Here is a 26877-nt window from a genome sequence, read left to right as displayed (position 1 = left end):
TGGCCATGAGGTGCTCAGAAATTGAGAAATTCCCCCGATCGAAACTTAGTGAAGGTACACAATTTTGGGTACAGGTACAAAACTTGCAATGGTGTTGGCTGCAGTGCTGCAGGGTGAATGACTTAAAGCCAGAGTCCATCATTTGCAGCTATCCAAAAAGTAACTGGCGTAATTATTGTTGAAAAACATACTTGATAGTAAGGGGACTGAACTCCCTGTGAAATTAATCTTTGTGGCAAGCTATCATTTTGAAGAAATCAACGAAAGAAGGCCTTTCCAACGGTGCGTCTTAAGAAGCACCGTTGGAAATTTCCGTTAGTAGTTCGTTGTTTCATTCGGCGAAGCGCGCGCAAGCGTTGACACGGATCGGTGCGCCACATCGCGTAGAGCTGCGGCTCAGTAAGAACGTGTCTCGGACGCGTACGCTGAATTCAGGCCCAATTCAAAACATGATTCAGCAACTTGTGATTTGAAATCGAGATCCTAGAATTTTGTTTTCTCGAAATATACAGCTGAAGCTGAGCTGAAAATTCATCAGGTTAGTTGTTTAGCACCCTTCTTTAGATTTTGAGCACTTTTGTTGCTTCAAATGAACAAAATGCACAAATTACAAATGATGGACTATACCTTTAACTCACTTGGTATGTATGATGTTTTAACCAAGACCCAAATCTCAAGCCAGGGCGCTGCGCAAGGGTTTGCCAATTATCTATCGCATACTCCCCTGCTTAAAGGTTGGCGCCTCGACAGCCTCAATTAATTACATATGATAAAACAACAAAAGGCTTAATACAGATAAAATAGAAAATGGAAAAAAGAAGACGTGCTATATACAACAAAATCATCTCGGCTGGACTCCAGCGAGCATCTGTGCTAGGAGCAGCTGTGTCCGGCTGATGTCCGCAAGAACTTGAGGGTGGACGGTTGGTGCTCGAACAGGTGCAGCTGGTATTTCTGACTGGACAGCAAATCTCACCATGTGCATGTATGCACGAGCGCTCGCATGCTGCCCTGCTCCGACGCGGCTTGTCCGGCGGGCTTGTACTTGCTGCTCACCTGGATCGTTGCAGTTATTAGCATCATCTCCTGGGTCGGACTCTGGTGGGGCGTCGTCTGCTACCGACTTCGGGGAGAAAGGGTCTTCAGCTCCACCAACTAGCTGCTCTGTGGGATGCAAAGCTGGATGATGCGGCTCCCCTGCTTTGTGTAAAGCAGTGGGTTCCTTCTTTGGCTCTATCCTCCTGACAGCTGGCATCTCTGGAGTCTCTTGAACTTTTTTTCACGACGACGAGAACATCTTCTTCCTCCTCATTATCATTATGATCTGATGAAGCTGGTGCATCATCTGCTGTCCATTCCACTACTGGTGCTTGCACCATGTGGCCAGACCATCCAGCAGGTCCCTCCTGTTGATGGTCTTCTCCTGCCCATCTCCGTCAAGTGGAACTACGACATAAACACGCCAAGTGGGGTTTGGTCTGCCTATACCACCTTGTAGATTATGTCGCCCTAGATGATCCCGGATTTTATTTCTGTCTCTGATGTCCCAGTTACGAAGGAAGACCCAGAATATAATGGGAATATGCCCATTCTTCGCCGTCTCATTGAGTCTACGATGCCTTCTTCTCCGTCGTACTCGAAGCCATTTCAAAGGCAAGTCTCATTTCGGCGTGACGATCCGCTACCCAATGATCTAACTCGGGATTTGTTTCATCTCTTGACTGATCACCTATACGCCGAGTGAGTGGTAGATCGGTCCCCAGGGTTCACGTCCAAAGACGAGGTTCTATGGGAAATAGCTAGTTGATGAGTGTGGTGTCGCATTATATGCACATAGACGAGCTTCGGTAGGAGTTCTGGTCATCTTTGCTTTTCCTCTGGAGGTAGTATCCGCAAACGGTCATGAAAGTTTTGGTTGAACCGCTCGCATTGGCAATTATCAAATTTCTGATAAGGTGTTGTCCTACTCTTGGCCACACCGTACATCTTGCACAGCTCGTTGATAATCTTTCCTTCGAATTGTCGGCCCTGATCGCTGTGCAGCGTTGAGGAACACAAAAACAGACAAAAAAAACAGTAGCACCAGGACTCGAGCAACTGTCGTGGCCTTCTGGTCCTCACAGGGGATGGCTTGTGTAAACTTCCTGACCACACCTGTAAGAACCCCAGCACGTTCTCCACATTTAGTGCCAGGTTTCAGGACAGTTAAATCTATGGCGAGGACTTAAAGTGGGTGCTTGGCGAGTACGGAGCCCAGATCGTGGGATGCACCTTCTTCCCAGCCTTTGCCGAGGTACATCGCTGGCATCTCTGACAGTATTCTTCGACATCACGATCCATCACGAGCCAAAAAAATCTCCCATGGGTAAGTGCGAGGGTCCTTTGTACTCCCTGGTGCCCTGCCTGGCCATGGACAGCTGCAAGCACCCGCTTCCGCAAGACAAGAAGAAGAAGTCTTGTGACTTCGTTGCCTACATCCATGTTCTTCTTTTACAGAAAGCTGTCCCTGGCCTCCAGCTTATTCCAAACTTTCAGCAGCTTCCGTGTTGGCTTGCCAACCTTCATGAGCCTGCTGAGGTGGGTGCCGTCAGGGGGTGCCGTCACATCTGGTCTTACGCGGAGCTCATTCAGTCCAGCATCAACCAGGATGCCCCTTACTTTTGAGACGACCATGGAGGGGATGCGAGTGGATACATAATGATGGAGAAATGGTCTCTTCAGCATAAATATTTCTTCAGAGTGTGCAGTTTGCAGATCATCGCTCGAGCTGAGTATATAGTCTTCCAGCTATTGGGCATCGGCAATGCGGTCATGGATGTCAATCGGATGGGGACGGGGGGACAAGTCCCCCTCACTTTTTAAAGTGGGGGTATCATATCGTTTTTTCGTTCCTGAATAAAAATTGTAGCATACTATTATGATTCTATAGCTGATTCAATGACTCCAAACTTGAAAATAAAGATGATCTTTTGCTAGATATTGCCTCAGATTGCACCAGAGCGTCAAGAATCCAAAATTTTTCGGGGCCCCTATAAGCGGGCCCCGAATTAACCCACGCTGTTAGGGCTTTGCGCTCGTATTGAAGCTCATCAAGGTATGTCCCCCACTTTTGAGAAGAGATTGACGCCCTTGAATGCGGTTACTCCTTCCTGGTCTGTTATCAACACACAGCCTCAGCTTTCCATCTCGTTTCCTCATACAAGCACGATCGGTGAAGCGTATAAGGACTATGATCATGCTGCTGTCAAGAGATTTCTGCAGGTAATCTCGAACTTCAGCCCATTGGTGACTGGCATGCGTCGGTGAGGCACTTGAACTGGTAATTTTTGTCGCAAAATCCAGTGTCATCTTCGTCTTTGCTGAATATGCCGGCATGGCTCAAGATTTATTGGTTGAGTTGACGTCGCTGATCACTGTTATCCCTGTGCCATTTTCTTCCCTGACATCAGGCTCCCGGCTTCATCCGCAAGGTTATTTGGTACTAGTTCCGCACCTGCCTGCATTTCCTGGCAGGTTGCTTCAAAAGCTACTGTTCTCGTTTAGATTGATTGAACGTCAACTAATTGACTCCAATGTGTCTGTCGTTTAATTCCCGACGACGGGCCATCATAGTTTGAATGATGGGCTGCGCCGGGGACTGCTGATCAAACTGCTGGGCAAGGGACTGATATCGATACTGATCGATCTGCTGGGCAGGGGACTGATGCCTCACACACTCCTGCGTTGATGGGGCTGTTCCTGACTTATTTGCTGGGCGGGGGCTTCTGCTAAACAAACTGCCGGGCTGATGGGGGCTGCTGCTGTTGACAGAACTGCTGGGCTGATTGGGGATAGGGCAACTTCTCTCTTGAGGTGTACGTACACCTACGCGTAGCCTTTCGCCAAGGCCATCGTGGCTTAACTTGCCAGCATTTGACAACTGCGAAAGGCGAAACGACTGGAACGGGAGACCACACACGCGAGTGGCGAAGCCACGAGGGCCTTTTCCAACTTGTCAAATTTCTTATGTTTTTCCTTATAATCTCGATTTTTGCTACCCCAAAAGGGTAGCAAAATTCCAAACAATCGGAAACGACGGAGTCAGCATTCAACATAACAACAAAAAACCGCAAAACCGCAAAATCAAGTTCGAAAAGGCCTCGTGGCTACACCACTCGTGAGTGCTGACTTTATCTTTGCTCCAGTCGCTTAGTGCATTCGCAGCTCTGCCGCTCTAAGCCATGATTGCCTTGTAGAAAGGCTAACCTACGCGGGGCTCTGATGTTGACTCCAACGTCCACGTGGTCTTTTGTTAAGCGTCTTGACAAGGGTCAAGTGTCAATTTTCTTCTGCTATTGCTGCAGCTGTTGTTCTTGCTTTTCAAGTGATTTGAGGGTCACTATCATGCTGTCTGTGGCCTGGACTTCTTGCTCTGTTGCCTATCTGTGACGTTTGCTTTGACTGGAACCCAGCCACTCAATGGCTCGGTCTCTGACATCGAAGAAACTCAAGCTTTAGGACTCTATGTTCAGCCATCGCAGCTATCTCCTCAGACCCTCATCTTGGACTGCTTCTTTTCTGCATGTCGACCTTTCAGTGTCTTCTTACTGGCTAGTACTCGTCGATCTTAGCCATCCCAGTGGCGCACCCAAGGAGAGGGGGCCCGGGGGAAGGGGGGCTTGACCCAAAGTTTTTAAAAGTATGAACATATTTGACATCCCTTTTGTCGTTAATCAGTTAATAAAAAGTGCACAATTAAATTGTTAACACCATGCTTTTCCTGACAACTGAGGGGGCTGTTGCTGTGGTGTCATTTTAGGAAGACACTGTCAGTTTAGGGGTTTCTGTTCAAATTGTGAATCCCAAAATGTGCTCCTTTCAAACATTTCTGAGGAAATTTTGCTGATTTGGCTTATTGTCATGTACTACTGAAACAACAACGAATCACCAAATTCTGGCAACTTTTGGTGCCGAAATAGCTGTTGAAAATAAGGTTGGAACACAGAGGCGCACTTTCTAAGGTTGCATTAAAGCTATAGTCCATCATTTGCAGCCATCCGAAAAAGTAACTGGCGTATTATTGTTAAAAAACATACTTGGTTGAAAGATAGTAAGGGGACTAAACTCCCTGTGAAATTAATCTTTCTGGCTAGCTATCATTTTGAAGTAATCAACGAAAGAAGGCCTTTCCAACGGTGCGTCTTAAGACGCACCGTAGGAAAATTTAAATTAGTAGTTCGTTTTGTTATTTGGCGCAGCGCGCGCAAGCATTGGCACGACGCACACTGAGGCGCACGCGGTTGCTATAATTCGTCGGATCAGTGCGCGACATCGCGTATAGTTGCAATTCAAAACAATTCAAAACATAATTCAGCAACTTTGATTTGAAATTGAGATCCTAGAATGCTGTTTTTTTCTCGGAATATACAGCTGAAGCTGAGTTGAAACTTCATCCGGTTAGTTGTTAAGTATCCTTTATTAGATTTTGAACACTTTTGTTGCTTCAAACGAACAAAATGCACAAATTACAAATGATGGACTATAGAATTCTGATCATTCATGTACGACCACAGTGACTAACTCCGATCTGTGGGATCACAGATAAAGATAAATAATTAAATAATGTATTTAATTTTATAAACTTAAATAAAATAAGAAATGTAATTAGAAACCAGCCGGGATGATTTTGTTGATGTTTTCTCCATTTTTGGTCCGTAACAATTTGTACGCGTGTAACTGTAAGGCATATCCTGATCGGCCATATTCCGTGATTGATTGGTCTGTCGTCGCGTTGACTAATCGAAAGAACATGGATGCACTTACATCGTTGGCGGCAGCAGATCAATTTAACGGTTGGCAAGACTAAGGGAGGTTTTTCAAACCAGGGCTTTGTGTACATATCGACTTCATGGATTTCACCCCTTAGGGAGTCTCCAGCTAAAATATAGGACGGTATTCTTTTACATGTTTAGATTTACATCACATCACATAACTTCAGGCCAAAGTATTGCAGCATTTTGTTTATTATTAAGGCTTCTGAGTGACTCTGGGTCCATTAATCAAACCATAAGTGGAACGAAGCCGAGGCTTAGCAAACTCTCATACAGACATGCGCTTTGATGACGTAGAGGGCGTACGTACGACTTTTTAGTTTTATACTCGATCGGAGGGCTGTCAGTGGTTGTTTACCGATTGTCCCATGAAGGTTTTGGAACAAATTTTCGATATTTTTCTCACGCGGTTTTGAAAGAAACTACCTGGTAAGTTGTTACAAATTGGCCGTTCTTTCCTCCTGTTTAAGTACTGTTGTGTAATCCTTTTCCTGAGTTAATGAAACTGATCATATATTGGCGATTACGGTCCCATGTCATGACCGTCATGACCGTGACGACCACAGGATGACTTAGCCCAGGTTAGCCCCACTACTAGTGTGGCCGCGGTATGCTGCGCTGAACCTCTGGCCACACACCGTGGTCCGCGCACTACTGAGGACGTTTTCATAAAAATTTGCAGGAAATTTCTTACATATGGTTGTATTCTATGATGTCTCATCTATCACTTCTGAGATGCTTAGGTGTAATGATGTTCAATTTTCCGAGATATTCTTGAATCTTTCTGGAGCCCATATGCACTCGTGAAACGTCTGGTGATGGCAGCCATTTTGAATGTGAAGAGAGATGACCTCAAGCAGCTGTGACGTCGCGTTTATGCAAATTGCTTGTCGAGCGAGGGCGTGAGTTGCAAATGCGATGGCTGTTTCCTGTACCATGCATTTATCGTCTGGGGGCCACGTGCACTGATCTCTATGCAGGATCTACGGCACAGGAAACAGCCGTCGCATTTGCAACTCGCGCCCTTGCTCGACAAGCAATTTACATAAACATGCATAAACGCGACGTCACAGCTTGAGGTCATCTCGTCACATTCAAAATGGGGTAATCCTTACTTTTAGGACCCCTTATAACTTAAGGTTAAAAGACTCACCAAAACAGCTGACTAAATGACACTCAAAAGTGACATTCTGATATTTATTGACACATTTGAACATTTGGCAATGACACCTCTTGAATATCAGCAGGTTTGATTTTGTAGAAAGAGGGCAGGGTTTTGATTCATGAGGGGTTAAAGACGACGATGACGAACAGAAAATAAATTTAAAAAGCAAGATGGCGAACTGCAAAAAAGGTAGGAAAGTCGCATTTTCTTTGAAAGTGCTTTCAAAATTATAACTAACATGAGTTTGTCTGAAGAAAAACAAAATAGAGGTGTCCTAAAAGTAAGGATTACCCAAAATGGCTGCCATCACCGGACGTTTCACGAGTGCATATGGGCTCCAGAAAGATTCAAGAATATCTCGGAAAATTGAACATCATTACACCTAAGCATCCCAGAAGTGATAGATGGGACATCGTAGAATACAACCATATGTAAGAAATTCCCTGCAATTTTTATGAAAACGTCCTCAGTAGTGCGCGGACCACGGTGTGTGGCCAGAGGTTCAGCGCAGCATACCGCGGCCACACTAGTGGGGCTAAGCCCAGGTGGACTCCCTTTCCTCCCTACGTAACGGAGGGAGAGGGAAATTACTGGACAGTCATCTGCAAAAGTAGGTTTTGAATGGAACTTGTAAAAAATAGAAGTGTCCCAAAGAAAATGACTACCGTTTTGTTTATGTATTATAATGTTATGGTAATCTACATGTACAAAGTATGAATTATAGGCCTAGTTATGGTAATCGTATAGTTTATAGTTGAGTTCTCAATGTTGATGCAAGACAGGCCTTAACCCTGGCGATGGTATTGCGCTGTACCTGTCGCCACACAGCCTGCATTCCAACCTACTGAGGAAATCGTCATCTACTCGCGCACAAAACTTCACTTGTGGTTGTAAAGCCTAAAGTATTAGCCTTTGGCTTTTGTGCTATTTTGTTTGTTTGTTGTCTGTTTCAAAACCCTCATCTATTCGTTAATTTTCTTTTAAAGTTCACCTTCAATTTAATTGTCTTGTTAGCTTTTTTGTTTGTTTATTTTTTTTGGCTTTTATACAGGGTAGTCCAAAAGAAACGGAATGACATACTTCCAAATAATGAAAGGTTTGCGGAAACACCATGTGCGAATAATTTCTCAACTAATTGTTTCCGCAAACTTTTCATTATTTAGTATCTCCACCATGCAAAGCCTCAAATCTTACTGACATACTTCCACCACTTATACCGATGCATGGAGAATTTATTTAGAAGAAAAATTAAACCAAGATCGCCCGATTCGGTCCAGTGTAGTTTTTGTTCTGAAGCAAGGTGGGGGTCATTTTTATCCCGATGAATTACTAAACTCCGCCAGGGAATTTGACTTACATCGTAATTGATCGAGGGACTGTTGTGTAATAATACCCACATGAAAGAAGTGTGCTTCACAAAATAGGCTCTGCAGCAAAAACTGCTGGACCGAATCGGGAGATTTGGGCATCATAATTCTTCTAAAACTGGATTCTCCATTAAAATCATATCTAAGTAGAAATTGCTTTTCTATGCCTTGAGATGAAATAAAGTAAAGCAAAGAAAAACAAAATTAAGAGAACGAAAATCCACTTTTAGTTTATGGGACTCACCCATGTATGGTACAAACAGCATAGTGTAAAACCAACGGGAACGTCCGTGGGGTAGAGGGCAGGGATTGTCGACTGCGCATATCTGTATTTACATACCCTGGGCATGGATCCTTAAAGGTAAGATACAACATTTGCAAACATCACAAAACAAAATTATCAAATTATCACAAAATACCTTACTGGATTGTTAGGGAATGACAGTCTAAAGCATCCTGTAAAAGCGTGGCTCCTGGTGTGCTGACATTTTCAAGAAAAATTGTATTTTTCCAACGCTGGTCGGCTGACCAGCGTTGGAGAAAACTGGCTTTTTTCAAACTCTTTGCTGCAAAAACTGCAAGAAGTCTTTGCAATCGATTACACACCTGTGAAGGGGTACCAACCTGCTAGACTGATTCTCTGACCTTACAATTCGGGCGATTCACAATGCAGGGCGCCACCAAGAGTTTGCCATGGAGAGTTCATTTTTCCCAGTGCATCGTGGGAGATGGTCGACAAATTCGCAGCACAGAATACTTTGTTAGCGTGTGAGTGGAGTATTTTTTTGCCCCTTTCTTTGCTTTTTATCAATATGGTGGGTTTTTTTGGAAGGAGGCAGAAGGCTATGCCCAAATCTATAACAAAATAGCTCAAGTTGTTTGACACTCATTCAAATGGGCCATGTTTTGTCGACCGTAAACTTGAAAAATGGACTCTCCATGGCAAACTCTTGGTGGCGCACTGGATTGTGAATCGCCCGATATCCCCAAAGTCTATAAATTCTCTGTGTCATCTTAAGTGTGGTCAGGGAACCAGACTACAAGTACATGAATGGTTTTCTTGGTTTTTCCAGCATATACAAGCCCAAAACGTGAAACAAGTCAATTTAACAATATTTGGTATATAACATGCTAATCATCCAAATCCATTTATTTCTGAAAATTGAAGCAAAAGCAAATGTTGTACATTCCCTTTAAGTGCGCACTTCGTACATGTGAATATCATAACTAGCAGCTGACATAAGATGGGTGAGTAGACAACTACGAATTTGGCTGTTGCTCATGAATATGTACAATGTATGAGGTACCGGTATAGTAAAATTAGTCAAGCTCTCGGCCCCCCCCCCTCCGTACCTCCCCCCCCCCACCTCCTACGTTCCACTCCCCTCCCTCCCCCCCCCCCCAAAAAAAACCACCCCAAACTTTTTTTGAATTTGCACCGGTTGGCTTGCTAGCGCTAGCCCGGAGGGGTTCATTTGTCATTGTGTTCCCCAATCCGACAGGATTTTTAAGTTTAACCTTCCCAGATGAAAAACTTTACACAGGCTTGACAAAAGATGACCAGATACATGTAACATTTTGAGCATCTTAAAACTATAGTCCATCATTTGCAGCCATCCGAAAAGTAACTGGCGTAATTATTGTTGAAAAACAAACTTGGTTGAAAGATAGTAAGGAAACTAAACTCCCTGTGAAATTATTCTTTCTGGGAAGCTGTCATTTTGAAGTAATTAACGACAGAAGGCAGTTCCAACGGTGATTCTTAAGAAGCACCGTAGGAAAATTTAAATTAGTAGTTCATTTTGTTATGCAGCGCAGCGCGCACATGTATTGGAACGACGCACACGCGCGCGCGGTTGTTATAATTCGTCGGATCAGTGCGCTACGTCGCGTATAGCTGCAATTCAAAACATGATTCAGTAACTTTTGATTTGAAATTGAGATCTTAGAATGCTGTTTTTCTCGGGAATGTACAGCTGAAGCTAAGCTGAAACTTCATCAGGCTAGTTGCTCAGTATCCTTCATTAGATTTTGAACTCTTTTGTTGCTTCAAACGAACAAAATGCACAAATTACAAATGATGGACTGTAGCTTTAAATTATCATGCTCATGTTGGGCAAGTTGTACAATGTACAAATGTACATTGCACGGTGAGCAGTGGTAATATTCCTATTTTGCGATACACCACATATTTGGGTTGCGCAGCATGTGATATTTACACATGAACCAGCGGGCCTTGTTTGTATTGCAAAACGGACAGACCCGCCACTGTAAAAGATGCATCAATCGGCCATTCGAAATCCGGACCTTTGGACCTGCTTTCACGCCTACAAATACTTATCACATCACGTCACAAAGATCACCTACAGTTGCATTGGCACTAAATTTGGCAGAAACGCAGTGTTTGGGTCGGGGACTGCATATGGCAGAGCATCTGAGTTTGCCGAAACTAAACTGATTGTCTAGTCTCATTATGATTGTAAGTTTGTTTTTTTGTTTCACTCTCTGTACTGGTACATTTATAAACCCATTAAACTAGTTTATTGAGTCTTTATACAGGTATGTAGACTCAATCATGTCAATGCAAAACTGTTATGGGGTTTATTTAAACAGAGTCTCTATTACTTTGTGGTTTATTTCAATGACTTTGTAAACAGTATTACAAGTATAAATTTGTAATGATGTACTCGTACCGTTAACCCTAACCGAACTCAACCCATCAAAGTTTCAGCAGGATTTGTTTAAATCTGTTGGGATAGGTACAGTACCCCTAAACTGATGGTCTTTTACACTGGGGTTGGCAAACATGTACCTCCAGAAGTCCAACAGTGTGTGTGTACAATTTCCCATGTGGGTGTTGGAATTTGCCAGAATGGGTATGGTTCCTTGTAAATTAGGCTGGGGAGTTAGGGTTAATGAGTTAATATTTTGAACAGCTACATTGTACGTGTACATGTAAATGTACATCATGTATGTACCGTACATGTAGTTCTAGGAGGGAGATGCTAGTTAGTTTGTAGCCCTAAAATCTGATTTATTGGCTTCCCCTATCTTGTTTCTCCTATCTCCCTCCCCCCCCCCCCCAAAGAATCTTCAGCAACAAGCTCATACAAAAGTGCACCGATTTCTCATAAATCTGCTTTTTAATGTAGATCTATACAAGGCATCAGTCAGAATGTCAGAAACTTTCTGAATTTTGTTTTAAAGTTGAACAAAGAAATTTACTGTACATGTACGTGTACATACTGGTACATGTACTGCATGGGTGGCTTGTGCGTAAAGCGCTCGCCTCTCGCCAAGGTGACCACGGTTCGAATCCTGGCCGCAGATCACATGTGAGTAGAGTTGTGCGTTGGTTCTCTCCTGTGCCACGAGGGTTTTTTTCCGGGCCCTCCGGTTTTCCTCCCTCCGGAAAAATCAAACACTTTCGATCTCAGGCTGTGCTCCGTGGTCATAAATAGGTCGATGTGGCCGGCAGCCATAGGCGCCTTCACATGCCAGCAGCCCAACCACGTTGTAGCCGCGTCCTTCGCAATTCAGCATAACCAGCTGCGAGTAAGGATGATTAGCCTCTGAAATTATTATTATTATATCTATCTAGCGGGATTTGAACCCGCGACTTCCTGAATGCTATTCCGGCACTCTACAAACCAAGCTAAGTACCAAGCCGTGTGTTGGTGGTTTCCCATTTGGTCAATGTCTTTGTTCAACGGCATTAGTCAAAATCCATAAACCATATGTACATGGACATGGAGCAAACCTGGGCAATAGCAGACAGGGATCACACACAGAGTATACAGCATGTTACATTTATCACAGATTTTTAAATAAACTACAAAGGGATCGAACCTGACTGATTTTGTGAATTTTGTGAATTTTGTGAACCTAGCCGGTGTCCCGTTGTGGTTTATTTGAAAACTGTCTGAAAAATACTCATATGGGATATTACCCACATATTGTACAAACTTTCCACTTTATTTCTTTTCAAATGTAAGCCCCCCTCCCCATATTAATTTTTTTTTTTTGCGAGAACGATACCAGATAGACTGAAATGCTTTAACAAATCACCGAGGGTATGAAGTGAAGTGATTCAGCAATAGGAAGTCATTCAAATCTCCACTAATATTGTTCAGGCAATATATGAGCACTTAATCACTTCCTTTATAACATCAATTGTTTTGTAACTGGATTGTGGAGATAAGCGGATTAACGTATTGGGAGTAGTAAATTCCCATACATACATTGTACACTAATGATACTGGGCGAGCCCTCACCACATAATTGGGAAGTTTTTTATTGTTAGGCAAATTGGGACTGAGTTATGGGGACTTTCTGCTGTCCCTACAGGGCCTTCGGTCCCCATAGTACCATGGGACAACTCGTGTGTAGTCCCCACAACTAGTACTACCATGGAGCTAAGGTACTGCGGAACAAGTACATACATATGGATGTACATACATGTACACGTGTTCACTGATGTATATACCAATGATACGTGTACCTAAAAATACTTGTGTTGTACACTCTCCCAGGTGTTCATAACATATTAACTTGAAGCTTGCATTACTCTCAAATTAATTTATGTTCAAATTTTGTTGGGGGCTTAACCACTAACTGTGATCTTTTTACCTCCAAAGATGATTATTCCTACCGGTAATCCTGAACCCCATCATCATGTTGAAAACTCATCCCCCATTTCATTGCAAAATACAGTAAAATTTTGGCCAATTTCATTTTCATCCCAAGTTTCACCCCCCAAAAAAGACTTTGAAAGCCAGGTTCAAAGATGGGACCATTTGCTCTACAGACTTTCAAGAGCAGGGTCACAAAACTCGTCGTTGAGAGAGAAATGGACAAAAATGTAATGCAAACGTGGCAAATCAGAGCAGGCATTCAGGGAGGGCCTGTGTACCGGTCTGCAACCAGATGCAGAGCAGTACACACACACACACATGGTGCATTAAAAGCCAGGTGATTTTAGACTTACATGTACATGTATTTTCAAAATTACACTGGACACAAGTAATAGCAAGAGATTGACGTACATATCAAGGATAAAAATATTAGGCCGATTCCAAATTTAATTTTTATTTTACCGCAGAATTATTATGTGACCATGGGTTCTAGATGAAACAAATGCTGGGCTACCGGTACAATCGGAATCGATCAAGCCGATATATCCGATCACGCAGGCAACTCCAGCGGACATTTTGAGCTGCGGAATGAAATTTTTAAATCTAATTGGACGTGCATACACATGTTCATCTACATGTACATGATAATCATACATGTACATTGTGCATGTGTGCACATCTAGTGAGAGCATACCACTAAATGGATGTCTATAGCAGGCCATCCTTTTGTGATTCAAATTATGCAACTAACTGCAGGAGGAATTGATTGCAGTTTTATTCACTTCTGACAATGCTTGTGTATCCAGGAGGGTACATTGTACCTTGCACATGTTCAATGTACATGTTATCATGCCTGAACAAAAACACACACACATGCACTGAGATAAAACTGCACCATTACCAGCGGGATTTGTATTCTACATGTATACATGCAGTAACAATGTCCATACATCTATAATGTATTGCACAGTGGATCCTGATTTGAATTTGTCTTTATATTGTACTCTTGGATAGTATGCAAATGCAACCACGTTTGAGGGATAGGCCCTACATGTGAAAGATGGGAAGATGAGGAATAAAAGCATAAATTTGTCATTTTTCATCTTCAAATAAAAGAGACCTACATTTAGCAATTTCTTTAATTATAAAACTTGTTGGTTTTGCATATTTAATATAATTTAGTCCGCATGAAGAAATAAGTGACTAAACAAATATAATTTTTTTTTTATAAAAGTATAAAAAAAAAAAAAGAGGCATGTACAATAGTTTTCCGTATTTTAACTTGAAAAAAAAAAAGAGGCTGTATTGTACATCATGTACATTATACAAGTAAAGTATGGTGTATGTACATGTAACACACTTTGATATTTGAAATAACATGTACATGTACTGTACATACATTACCTTATGTGTAATTTTTGAAATGTACATACATGTACATGTAGTACATGTACATGTATACATATCCCCAACTACATCTTGTTCGTTTTGAAATGTTGTTGGAAACCATCCTGAATCCTTCATTGTGGTGGAGGAAAATCAGTGAAACTTTCCAAACGTTTACATTTTTTTTCATTATTTTCATTTATTTTGGTCATCGGGACCTGTGTTCTTGGCTAGGTTGGACGTTCACCTCTAAAATTGTTTAAAACTCTTGATCGATTTAATCTGCCAGGGTTACTCAGGGTTAGAGTATACCAAGAGATGTACAGTTTAAGGGGTGAAATTAATTAAATATAGAGAAAAATAACTACTGGGTAGCTAGGAATATCGTACCTGAAGTACAAACTGAGAAAGGAACATAATTATATGCTTTGCGTATGATTGAGTTCAGTCACGCTTGAATAATGATACAAATGCACAAACTGATTAGGATACAATATGAAATCAGAACAAACCAACCTTGAAGCTCGCGTACAGATAATTTCATGTCATTGATTTTTCAGAATCTTGTAATTAAATTTGCTCTTACTTGTATTCAGCTCATATTGGCCTGAGGAAAAAATGAAATCCACAAAAAGACGCATATACTTATGTACATTTGGGCTTTTGAAAGAAGGGCGTTGGATTATGGATGACACATGCATGCATACATGTACATGTAAATGATTCATTCTGGACAATTGTATGAAGAAGTTTAAATCCAGCAAATAAGAACAAGATTTTAATTAGAACCAAATCAAAGAACACATATAAATGCTAGAAAAAAGTATCACAATTCCAATATTAAGGTTGGCAGTTCTAGTAATTTTGTTAATTTCACCGAAAAACATTTGTCACCAAGGTTATGGTATAAATTTGTTGTAAATAACAGAGTAGGTTCAATAATACATGCTCGTTTTAACTCATTTGTACAGTGAATATAATTATGTTTAGAATATCAAATAATGTTTACATTGTTTAATAATGGGGGTAATTGTCTAGCACTTACATGTATGTGTATGTGTGCGGTACCTGCATAAAGTTATTAAAATATTAATAAATAACTGAGGTATTATAATTGATGACAGGACAGTTATTGATAAGGCACAAGTATTTCTGTAGCTTTTAGCTCACATTGTTTCAATAAAGTGCAGCATTTTCACTGCAAATGCCATAGGTTAACTGGTTGTCGATGTCAGAGGGCCATTGGCACTCAGTACAGTGGGATTCAGGCATGAGGGAGAGGTTTTTTTTGTCCCAAGTAGTTGTGATCTAGCAAGAAATTGAGAAAAACCAGTGTATTTTGTTGGCATCTTTAGTGGGAACATACCAGTATAGCATGTAATAAGCCATTTTAAAAAATAAGGAAAAACTGGCAGTTTCAATGCACCAAACAAGCAGTTTTTTTAAATTGTGGTACAAACGTACATGTACATGTACATGTACATGTATGTAGCTCATGGATTTTCATATTTCCAATGCGATGTTGCACTGCAAGCTTTTGCATTCCAGATAGTGTTTACAGTGAGATACAATGTACGTGTACATTCTACCTGCTCATGTTCTGCACTACTAGTGCAGTATATTTTCATCTTTTGGTTACATAGAAAAAAAAGCGGATTATTTGATTACCTTTATCTTGACTATTAACCAGTGTTTAATATGCTGTGTTGATCCGAAACTTAAAATCACTCTTTTGTGTATGTACATGTATGTATGCTGTTGGTGAACTAAACTGGCTTACACTGAATGTGTACGGAGTCGTCTCACTGAAAATCTGGGGAAAATTGCAGATAAGTTGATCTGCAACATGCCCGCTGTATTGGGTAAAGTAGCAGAATTCTGAACAGTTGCCGAGAGTTTTCCCGCAATGACGTTACCAGTTTGCTAGCAGTGCTTACAACTTCATTCCAGGAGAAGGTATCAGAGTCCTGCAACTAATACAGTGGGCATATGGTGGTTGATACAGTCCGCAATAAACATACCCTGGGTGTTTATTGACTTATAAGTCACATTTATGACCCTGTCTAGTGCCTACCCCATCGCAACTCAACTGTTCAAGTTCATGTCGCTGAAATCTCTGATATTTGTGGACTTTGTTTGGTACAATGTAAATTGCATAAATGTACGGATCATCTACATTCAAAGGTCAGAGCATACTGATCGGAACGTCAAGTTTCTGAACCAACCGGTTCTTTTCAGAACCACTTCTTCAAAGAGATTCTTCCCTGTGGTGATACTGCAAATCCTTACCAGTATGCATTAGCACCATGTCTTATTTTTGTTTTAAACGCAATTGTCTTTCTCTATCTTTCAGATTCCAATGTGTGAATCTGTGGAGCTTCCTTAAGAATACTGCTGGAAATACACACTCCTTACATGTACCGCCATTGTAAGCCAACATGAGTCAGAACGGACCAATGCAAGTCGAGATGAACTTTGACCTGACCCCTACCAATGGGCCAATGAGTACGTTCACCCCCCTGAACCACTCTCCCGGTGGAGGCATTGGGGAGGACAACTTGAACGATAACTTTGCCATACAGGATGGTGACGATGATGATAATAATCAGGTAAGAATTTTCAAGAGAGCTTTTATAAAAAAAAGTGTCTCACATGTGAAACATTTTCTTGAGTTTGTTTCAGAATGACATTTGTTAATTTTTGAGTTCTGAAATTTAAGGTTTGTTTCCTCCCTAAAAATGCAATTTCAGTTTAGATTTTTCAATCAAATACTTGAATCCATTCATAATTGCTACTTGTTTTCCTTAAAAAGATAAAAATTTGCATGCACCTGTACTCCTATACATGTACATTACCCATAGTTTAAAAAAAAAATTCTAAGTGGTATTATCAATGTGCATATACATGTACAAGAACTGACTGAACAGGTTGATACTTCAGTTTGAAATGAGGCACAGATGGCTTTCATGAATTTATAGTGTTTCTGAGGAGACTGAAGCTATTACGGACCAACTATAGAAAGTGGCACCAACTGTGGTTGGGACAGCACATGTACCGGTGCATGTACTGGGATGATGCTTTACATAGTTGGAGCATAGATGGTTGGGGCAAACACATTCATTGCATTGACTGGATTGTGGTCTGACAATAATACATTATCCTTATTAATTAAAGGGAATATACATCATTTGCTTTTGCTGTAATTTTCAGAAATGGATGGAATTGGGGGGTTGGAAATATATAGCAAATATAGTTACACTGACTTTTTTGAGGTTTTGGGTTCGAAAATGCTATAAAAAACCAAGAAAAACAATCATTTTCATGTAGTCTGGTTCCCTGACTCCATATAAGAAGAAACAGAGCAGTTTACATACATTGGGGAATTGTAAGGTCAGGGAACCAGTCTAGCTGGCTTGTACCCGTTCATAGGTGTGTAATCGATTGCAAACAAATGCGATTGTCAGTTGGGGCCAGTATTTGAAAAAAGCCAGTTTTTTCCAACGCTGGTCGGCCGACCAGTGTTGGAAATTGATACAAAAATACCACTTTTCTTGAAAATGACATTATACCAGGTGCCATGATTTTACAGGATTCTTTACACTGTCATTCACTTACAGTCCAGCAAGGTATTTCAAAATGATTTGGTAGTTTTATTTTTTGATGTTTGCAAATGTTGTATTTTCCCTTTAAGGAATAAGAACAGTGAATACGAGTATATGAATTTGCATGAGAATGCCTTATTTAGTCACAGGCTCCTGTGTTTGAATAAATTTACCAAATTGTTATCTACATACATACCGGTACATGTACATGTATGTGTGTGTTATCAAGTTAGAAGTTAAAGTCAAAATGTTTAATGATATTCATCAAATTGCAATAATTTCAGTATGTTGTAAATCGTGATATATGTATTTTCCACACTCCAAAGAGTCCATCTATTGCCCTTGATTGGAAGCCTTAGTCGGGACACTATTAAATGCAAAAATAATGTAGGACGTTACACACGCTGTAGAGCCCAGATGTGCTGTATTCCTGTACAAAACTTACAGGTTCTAGAGGGTAACTTGCATGCTCTATTGTACAAACTCTAATGAAAGTATAATCCTCAGATCATAAAAAAATCTCAAAAGCCAGGAAAAATTATGAATCAAATACATACAAGTTATCACAGGGGAAAAAAAATGTGAAATGGCCCCCGTGGCTCCTCATTTTGTGAGAAGACGTTACATCTTTCTTTCCTAACCACCCATGTGAATGTTACAACGTCATTTTATTCCTTGCTGTTTTGGCAACATTTTTCCTGTATCCAGGAGGCATCTGTTGTGCTTGAAATGCTGGACGATGATGAGAGGTTTGGCTTCTCCGTTATGGGGGGAATTGAGGAGGGATTCCTACCAAAGGTGGATGAGATCTTACCAGGTAAGAGTTGTCTGAATTTGTAGAGATACTGGTACCTTGAACATTGTTGTCTGCTGTGATGTAGTCCATGGTATTTTGCCAAGGGCGCCATTTGCCCCCAAGATTGTACAGAACTTATGACAGTATCACAACAGACACTTGTCTTAGTAAATACATGTACCATTGTAGTAATTTTTTTATAACATTTTGAATCTTAACACTAACTCCCTAGGCCTTTTTGCTAGGATGTAGCCTCAATCATGCAAAATCCTCCAATTGGCCTCACGGAAAAATAGCATTGTAGGCCTATAGCCTCAATCCTGCAAATTCCTCCATTATTTCTTGAATATGGTCTGTGGAGGGGTGACCACTGCCTGAATTCTGCACAATCCTGCGGCAGTGACTGTCAATATGTTGAGGCTTGGCCAGTGACATCCTGGAGCAGTACGGAGGATTTCAAGCATAATCCAGGCCTATATTTATGCGTGGCTGAGCAAAAACAACAAAAGTTCTGGCCCAAGACGTTGAAAAAGTGAATCCTACAAAATCAGTAATGCAATTTTGCCATGTTACCTCAATCCTCCAAATTCCTCCACTTTGGCAAAGAGGATTTTGAAGAATTCAAGGCGATTAGGGTTAAAAAATAACAAAATGATAATTAAAAGTAAGTAAAACAGCCCAACACTTATTTCTGTGGTGATATGTGTGAATGCACATCTGTGTTGACACGCCCGGGTGCATCACTCACCGGTACCATGTACCTTTTACTGCCTTGTGCCCAGGGTCTGTTCTAGCTGTGCTGTGCAAAGCAGGGGGGGACGGAAATATTCAGTAAAAAATTGAGAATAATGTACTCCACAAAGTCCATTCAGGCATGCAACTTTTCCTCGGATCCGCTGATTTCCTCATTGTTTACTTCTCATTAATGCCATTACAAATTGAAAAACACTGTACAAAGTCTTGTGTGGTTTGGAGTTTGCTCTTTTTTTTTAAATTCCCAGTTGCATGCCTGTCCATTTAGTCGTCGTCGTCTTATTAGAAAGTTTTAGATGTTGAAATTGATCATTCAAGATTTGTCCATAAACTGTCCGCTTTGCATCTGCGAAACAACAAGGGTGTTGCAGAGTGTCTTTGGTACCCACTATAATAATTGTTCACCAGGTGTGTGGTCCCTTCCACAGGACAAGTATGGGTGTACAATGTGTGCATTATAACCCGGAGCTTGATCACAGTTTTAAATTTACATAGTATGCATACATTCCATTAAAAAAAAAGTTCCCCCTTAGGCCCCCCCCCCCCAAAAAAGTCTCCGGTTTCTGGTATGGAGCTTGCCCAAAAAGTGGTGCGGCGACGCGGCTTTTTTTTTTTTTACCTGATTTTTTTGCTTCAAATGTCGGCTGATGACTGCAAATGGTGCCCGACTAAACTTAGTGCAAATATATGGGAGTCCAGAGAGGCCACATAAAGCTTATTCTCGACGATAACCCAATCTAAAAACATGTTAAAATTGTGCAGCAGCAGGATTCCAGTCAAACCAGTGAGTTTGGCGGTTTTGAGACATCATCTTTCATTGAAAAAAAAACTTTCTCATTTTGCCGATGCGCATGGCTACGGCGACGCGCGCGCATACCAGAAACCGGAGACTTTTTTTTTTGGCCTTAAGCTTCTTGCACTGTAAATACAGGTGTAAAAAACAAAATACTTGTTCTAGCATTATCATTTTGAGAAAATAATGGAAGACACATTCATGTTCATGTTTTTCAGTTACGCAAACATAAATTGCATCCATAAATGTACAATAAACAAGGGTGTGCCATGAACAGTATGTGCCAGTGTATTCTTCCAATGGAAACCATAATCAGTGCTGGAAAAAATCTAAGGCATTTGGTTGAAATGCTCAATGTCCAAAGTTCAAGTGACGGTCCATTGACTTGTTGCTAAGTTACAGTGTAAAAGCATGCTGTTGCTGATGATTGTTTATCATATGTAGCGCCCTCTAGCGTTTAAATACAGGTAAAGTAGCTGCCTGTTGACACGTGTGAGTTCTACTGTGTGTTTGGAATGCTGCCCTCTTGTGGTAATCATTGACATGGAGGCCTCAGAGTTGTTGTTGCACTTACGGTAGGTTGCAAATTGGTGATACATGTAATTGACTGATTGAACTCTTGACCAAGAGAGAGGGAGAAGAATTGGCATCACGTGTAGTATTGAGACACAACGATTCTTGCGGAAATGATTGCCTCAGTTAGCCAGATTTAAAACAAGGCTGTTGCTAATTTTACGGAAGTGAATGATATAGTGCGCATCATCAGTTGTCAACCAAATGGTTCTCGGACTTCCATTACAAGAATCCTTCAGAAGGGAAGAACCAGTCTTAAAGGGAAAATACAAAATTGGCAAACATTAAGAAATAAAACTACCAAATTATTTTGAAATACCTTGCTGGACTGTTGGAGAATGACAGTCTAAAACATCCTGTAAAATCATGACACCTGGTATACTGTCATTTTTAAGAAAAGTGTTATTTTCGTATCAATTTCTAACGCTGGTTGGCCAACCAGCGTTGGAAAAAAACTGGCTTTTTTCATAAACCGGCCCCAGTTGACCATATTTAGTTAGTCTGGTTTTGTTTGCAATCGATTACACACCAGTGAACGGGTACGAGCCATCTAGACTGGTTCCATAACCTTACAATTCTCCAACGTCAATAAATTGCTCCGTTTCATCTTAAATGGAGTCAGGGAACCAGACTACAGGAAAATGATTGCTTTTCTTGGTTTTTATAGTATATACGAACCCAAAACGTAAAAAAGTCAGTGTAACAATATTTGCTATATATTACCAACCCCCGAAATCCATCCATTTCTGAAAATTACAGCATAAGCAAATGATGTATATTCCCTTTAAACAGACTTGTTTAGAAGCGGCAAAGCACATATTTAATTCCATTCATACCTTTTCGGTGAAAAAGTAAAAACAAGTAAAAAATTATAACTTTCTGATGACTTTGTTCAAAGGTTTTTACTTCATTTTTTTTCTCCAAAATACCCCTCTAGCCACCGGTATGTTATGGTATGCCCCACTCGCGAGTAGTCGTAAACAACACCTTTATATGGAGATTGGCGGGCACGTGGTGTGTACTGTGCGATGTGGCGCAGAATGCAGCAGTGCTGGTGTAGTGTGAATTTAGGACTCTCGAAATATGGACTCATTGGGAGTAATGTGCATGCCTATGGGAAGATTGTGAACGTTCAATCAATAAAAGGGTCAAAGGGACCAGACTTCATAGGAGTCAAAAATTCATGTGACACCAGAAAGTGTTTAAGACCAGCCAGCCGGTGTTTTATCAACTGTTTATGATGGGCCACGTGACAGGCTCTTGACCAATACTGCCTTAAGTACATGTAGGCCTATTAACTTGTATAAATATTCATTGAAACAGTGTTGGCTCTATGATGAGGTGATATTATACAGTGTAGGCTGTACGAGCAGGTGCTACCGGTAATTTTAAACCAATCTACATGTATTGGATTGCTGTGATAAAAAAAAACATTTAAATAGCATCTGTTTGGAAGGGGAATGAAATTTTGGCTTCATCTTTGTTTCAGCTCCCATCTTGGAGATTTTACTTGACAGACTCCAGTACAGTTCTTGGTCCTTTGGTGTGTTTTTTTTTTTGGGGGGGGGTGTGGAGACAAAGCCGAAGCTAGAGAAAATGCCAGGTTTTCATTACACCCTCCCCCCCATAAACTGTATCAAACCATGGAGAAATAAAACATTTCTCCATGATCAAACGAACAAGAATAGGCATTAAGCCTACTCGTAGATCACAAACGTCCACATGCCAAAACGACGTGTACTATAGACGGAGAGCCAATCACATGTTGACATTCCATCAGACTCTTGGCTGTTGATACCTGCTGATCCCAGTTGAGTCTGCATGAAATTCTATTCAACTGATTCAGAACATGCTGTTAACAGGAAGTCTCTTCATATGTGATCTACTTCATACAGTGGTGCAGATTAAGCCAAAGATATTTAAAAAATAAGAGAGCGCACTTGCTATTTGTGACCCGCTCCACAAAAAAAGAGTATTATGTCGCGAAAAAGTGAAATTGAGCAACGTATGCTTTCATTTGGTATACAATAGAGCTCCATAGCCCCTCCCGTTCTGGAGATATGACGTATTTGCATAATAATTACTTCCTTGGAGTTCGAATTGTATAACTGAGAAAACAGGCTTTGAAATAAGCTGGCTCTGTTGTAGAACAACAGAACAATGCACATAAAATGGTTGTTTTTTTTCTACTTTATTCATCAAAATCAACATTTCTGTGAATGAAACCTGAAACTGTAGGTATTAAAGATGTCATACATAAAAAAAAAATGAAAATCACATTTTTACAAGTTTTTCACCCTCTCAACATTGAGCGGGCCATTACACAATAATGCTCAGCGCGACTTCATACCCATTTTTGTGGAGCCAGTCACATTTTACCAGGAACCAGTATTGACGTTTCAACATCAATGACGCCGATTTTTTTCACTGATATGAATTTTACTGAGAATTTCTTCTCCCATTATAATTTTTAAACATAATTTCAATCATACTGAACATATTTTTTGAGAAACACAACGTTCCAAAGGCCATGCTTTTTGGGGTGCATAAATTTCACTGCTCTGTCTGTAGCGTCCAATAAGTATGAAATCGGATTAACTTTGTCTAACAACAGTGACACTAAGTCCTTCGCAACCACATGGCTGCATCTATCAGATCATAGGTCTACATGTATTTGAGTAAGCTACCGGTAAATGCCCTTGGATCTTTAGGGTACATGTGAAGGGTGGAAATTCCTTTTTTTTGTAAATCTACATACAATATTCTCTTAGTGATACAGTACATGTATGTAAATGTATGTGTCCCTCCAGAGTTGGCAAACACTCTCGCGCATCTGCAAATTTGATAACAGTATCCCAACGACGATGATATGCCTTGAGATTTCCCCCGCAATAATGCTGCCCACTTGTGGCACAGATTTGCATAGATGCCAGAAGAGCTGCCCCTTTGAGACCACCTTGAGATTGGAGCCAATTTTCAGCACTGTTTCCAATCTTAAAGGCTTGTGAAATTTTTATGGATTTGTTCGCGGGAAATGTCCCCAAGGCAGTGGGTGACTGACTGACTGTGAGCGGTGTGATGCTCTGTGTCCTTTTCAACTGTCATTAACGTGTGGCGTTGAAGGTTTAATGCTTTGCTGAAGGTGATGTATTGGGTGTCAATCTTCATTGCCGGTGTGTGCGATCTGCTGAAGAAATCCATTCTGCCTTTAAAAAGGGACTTGTATACTGCGCTTTTAAAAATGTCCTTTTAGGATTTTGCAGTACAGGTTGTTTTTACTGTACATGTACCTGTATATACAGTTCTTCAAACCCTTTTTTTTTTTTTTTACTTCACACATTTTTACTTCAAACATTTCTTCAAAAAAAAACTTAAACTAGCTAATTCATGAATCTCAATGGTTTTTCTTTGGTAAGACGTAAAAATAAAAATTGTGTGTTTACGGTAATGTCTAAATATTATCCAGGTACATGTAGGTGCACCGTAGTTGTGACTTTTTCATGTTGGTCTGTCCGTCGGTCATTTATATTTGTTTATTTTTAGCAGCATTTTGTCTAAGTGACCTGTTTAATTGTTTAAACTTTTTAATTTCAAAATATACTTTATTGGTGGTTTTTTTTGGCCAAATGTGGCAATAAAAAGTTTGCGGTTGGTAATTCAGCCTAAAAAAAAATCCAGGTACATAGGTTGGATTACTGTGCACACATAGTTAATCATAAATTACATTTAAATGTCTTTTGTTTATGGGGATAAATAGTAAAAATGAACATACAATTTAGAAATTTATATACATGATATACTGTACAAATGTAGTACAGTCTTCAAATTATGTACTTAGATGAAATTACGGTTACTGAATGCATGCAAATGTAAGCATTGAAGTTTGCATGATTCAAATAGTTTCATGTTTTTGGCTGACAATTCAACATGGCCTACCGGGTACGTACATGCAAAACATTTGATCAGCCATAATTTATTCATCATTTCTTTATCCCCGGAATCTCCATAATTATGTATTGTTGCAGCCATTACGTGATCACCACCATTTTTAATTGTAAGCTAATGGCCAACATCTTGGCTTTTAATAAGCAGTTACATGGTTGCCAAGGCCGTTTCATCAAGGTTTCAGTTTCATTAGCTGAAGTAATTCCTGTGTGGATAATATCTTTCCAAGTTGCCATAATTATTGCTCTTTTTTTCTTTTGTGCGTAGACAAATCCATTGATACAATTGAGACATTTAAAAAAAAATTATACTCGTATATTGGTTGAATATGATAGAAAGAACCTTGGTGTTGTTTTGCTCTGTACATATATTTTTTTTTTCTATTTTTTTTTGGGGGGGGTTGGTCTTTTTGCTGGGGGGGGGGGGGGAAGCTGCATGCCTTCATTGGGAAACAAACAGATCTGTTGGGCCTAATTGGAAATTTATCAATAAATTCTACTTGATGTTCAAATCTGTACACTACCGGGTACATGTATGCTTAAAGCAAAGAAGCAAAATATGGCCAGTCTTTATGGTGATAAATTCTTCTGGCAATTTTTTTTCAGGAAGAAATGCTGTGGGTTTTACGGCTTCATCATAATTACCAGTTTAAATGGTACCAGTACATTTTCATTCACGTAAAATATTCTGTCTTCATAGTTTTGCTTAACAATAATGCAAAACAATTTGTTCCACAAGTGTCTACATAATTTACATGTACATGTGTTGAGTGTAATTTTGTACTCTACCGTATTTGTCTTGTTACTAAAAGCATCGTGATTTGTGCCTGTTTTGTTCTCACTCAAAATTTGTATAGGCTGAGAAGGATGAGATCAAATCAAGTTTCGTAGATAAAATCATGAGTAAACTACCGGAACATACCGGTACATGTATCATGTACAATGCAGAGGTGTTTCAGCCCACGTAAAAATGTATGAACGTAAACTGCATGTAAATCATGTTGTTGCTCTTTATACAGACACAGTTAAAAATAACATACATGTACAATGTACTTTACTATATGCATCATTATATGCAACAGTTCTATATTCAAAACTTAAAAAGAAAAAATAGCGTGAAGAAATAAAAAACAACAATGGAAAACGTTCACACACAAGTGAATACCCATCTTCGATTGCAATGCCCCATGTACATGTATATTTAGTGTCCAAAAATATACAATAGTCACTTCCGGTGTCATATGAAAATCGGACTCGTATGAAAATCGGACTCTTTTTCCCTTGTATTGGTTAAACCCTCTCACGTGACCGGTCCCTCTCCTAATTATCTATGCATGAGCATGCGCAATACCACCAATGAGTCCGTATTTCATAAATTCTAAATTCATGCTACACCGGTACATCTATGTGCATGTATATGAAAGTGCACACTGCACCGGTACTTGCAACTGGTATGTATTGCTTGATGTTTAATACACAAGAACATTATAATTGGTAATGAATCCAAAGAACATGGCTGTGTGTAGTGAAGTACATGTATACATTGTACATGAAAGTGTAAAGATGATCGGCACATGGAAATACCGGTAGTTCAAATTTTAATTTGTCTATACACCCATATTTTACTTCACTCTAATATAAATTCGGTGTTTAAATTTACATACCGTACATTTTTTTGCTAATTCCCAGTTAATTTCAGAATTTAAATTAACAGCAGCACCACTTTTAATTTCATGTGAAATGGTGAGCTCAAGTCATTTTTGTTAACCGCAACAAAATTATTAAACTCATCGTCCGTGGATGGAAATGCAGCACATTGCTCTGAACTGCATCTGCAGTGAACCATGTTCTTCTTTATTTTAATATTACGGTAATTATAATGTGCATTTAGATCGGATGTTATTCTTCCATGAATCAACCACATCCAAGATTGGTGCCTGGAAGATAATTACTGCCCCTGGCTGTAGTGGTATACCTAGTGCCTGTAATTCCTCACACAGCAACATTGCAACCTGTGGACTTGTGGCAGCTAGGGACAGCCAATAGCAAAGTCT

The 26877-nt window shown here is 40.2% G+C and overlaps 1 protein-coding gene across 2 annotated transcripts; it reads left to right on the top strand.

The window, feature by feature from the left end:
- The first annotated feature begins 6103 nt into the window (after positions 1 to 6103).
- On the top strand, positions 6104 to 18916 carry LOC119743625. 2 transcript variants are annotated; one of them, XM_038220036.1, is made up of 3 exons: positions 6104 to 6239; positions 16716 to 16971; positions 18673 to 18914. In XM_038220036.1, exons 2-3 carry the CDS (start codon positions 16801 to 16803, stop codon positions 18802 to 18804), a joined length of 303 nt encoding a protein of 100 aa, XP_038075964.1. In that variant the 5' UTR covers positions 6104 to 6239; positions 16716 to 16800; the 3' UTR covers positions 18805 to 18914. The 2 variants fall into 2 exon arrangements, with proteins under 2 accessions (XP_038075964.1, XP_038075965.1); XM_038220037.1 differs by lacking the exon at positions 6104 to 6239 and adding an exon at positions 10663 to 10821 and having other exon boundaries at positions 18673 to 18916.
- The last annotated feature ends 7961 nt before the right edge of the window (positions 18917 to 26877 follow it).

This window comes from Patiria miniata, unplaced genomic scaffold (genome assembly GCF_015706575.1).
Source record: "Patiria miniata isolate m_02_andy unplaced genomic scaffold, ASM1570657v1 HiC_scaffold_6, whole genome shotgun sequence".
NCBI classification, from domain to species: Eukaryota; Metazoa; Echinodermata; class Asteroidea; order Valvatida; family Asterinidae; genus Patiria; species Patiria miniata.
The sequence above is the reverse complement of the archived record's forward strand: the minus strand, read 5'-3'. Positions and strand labels throughout refer to the sequence as shown.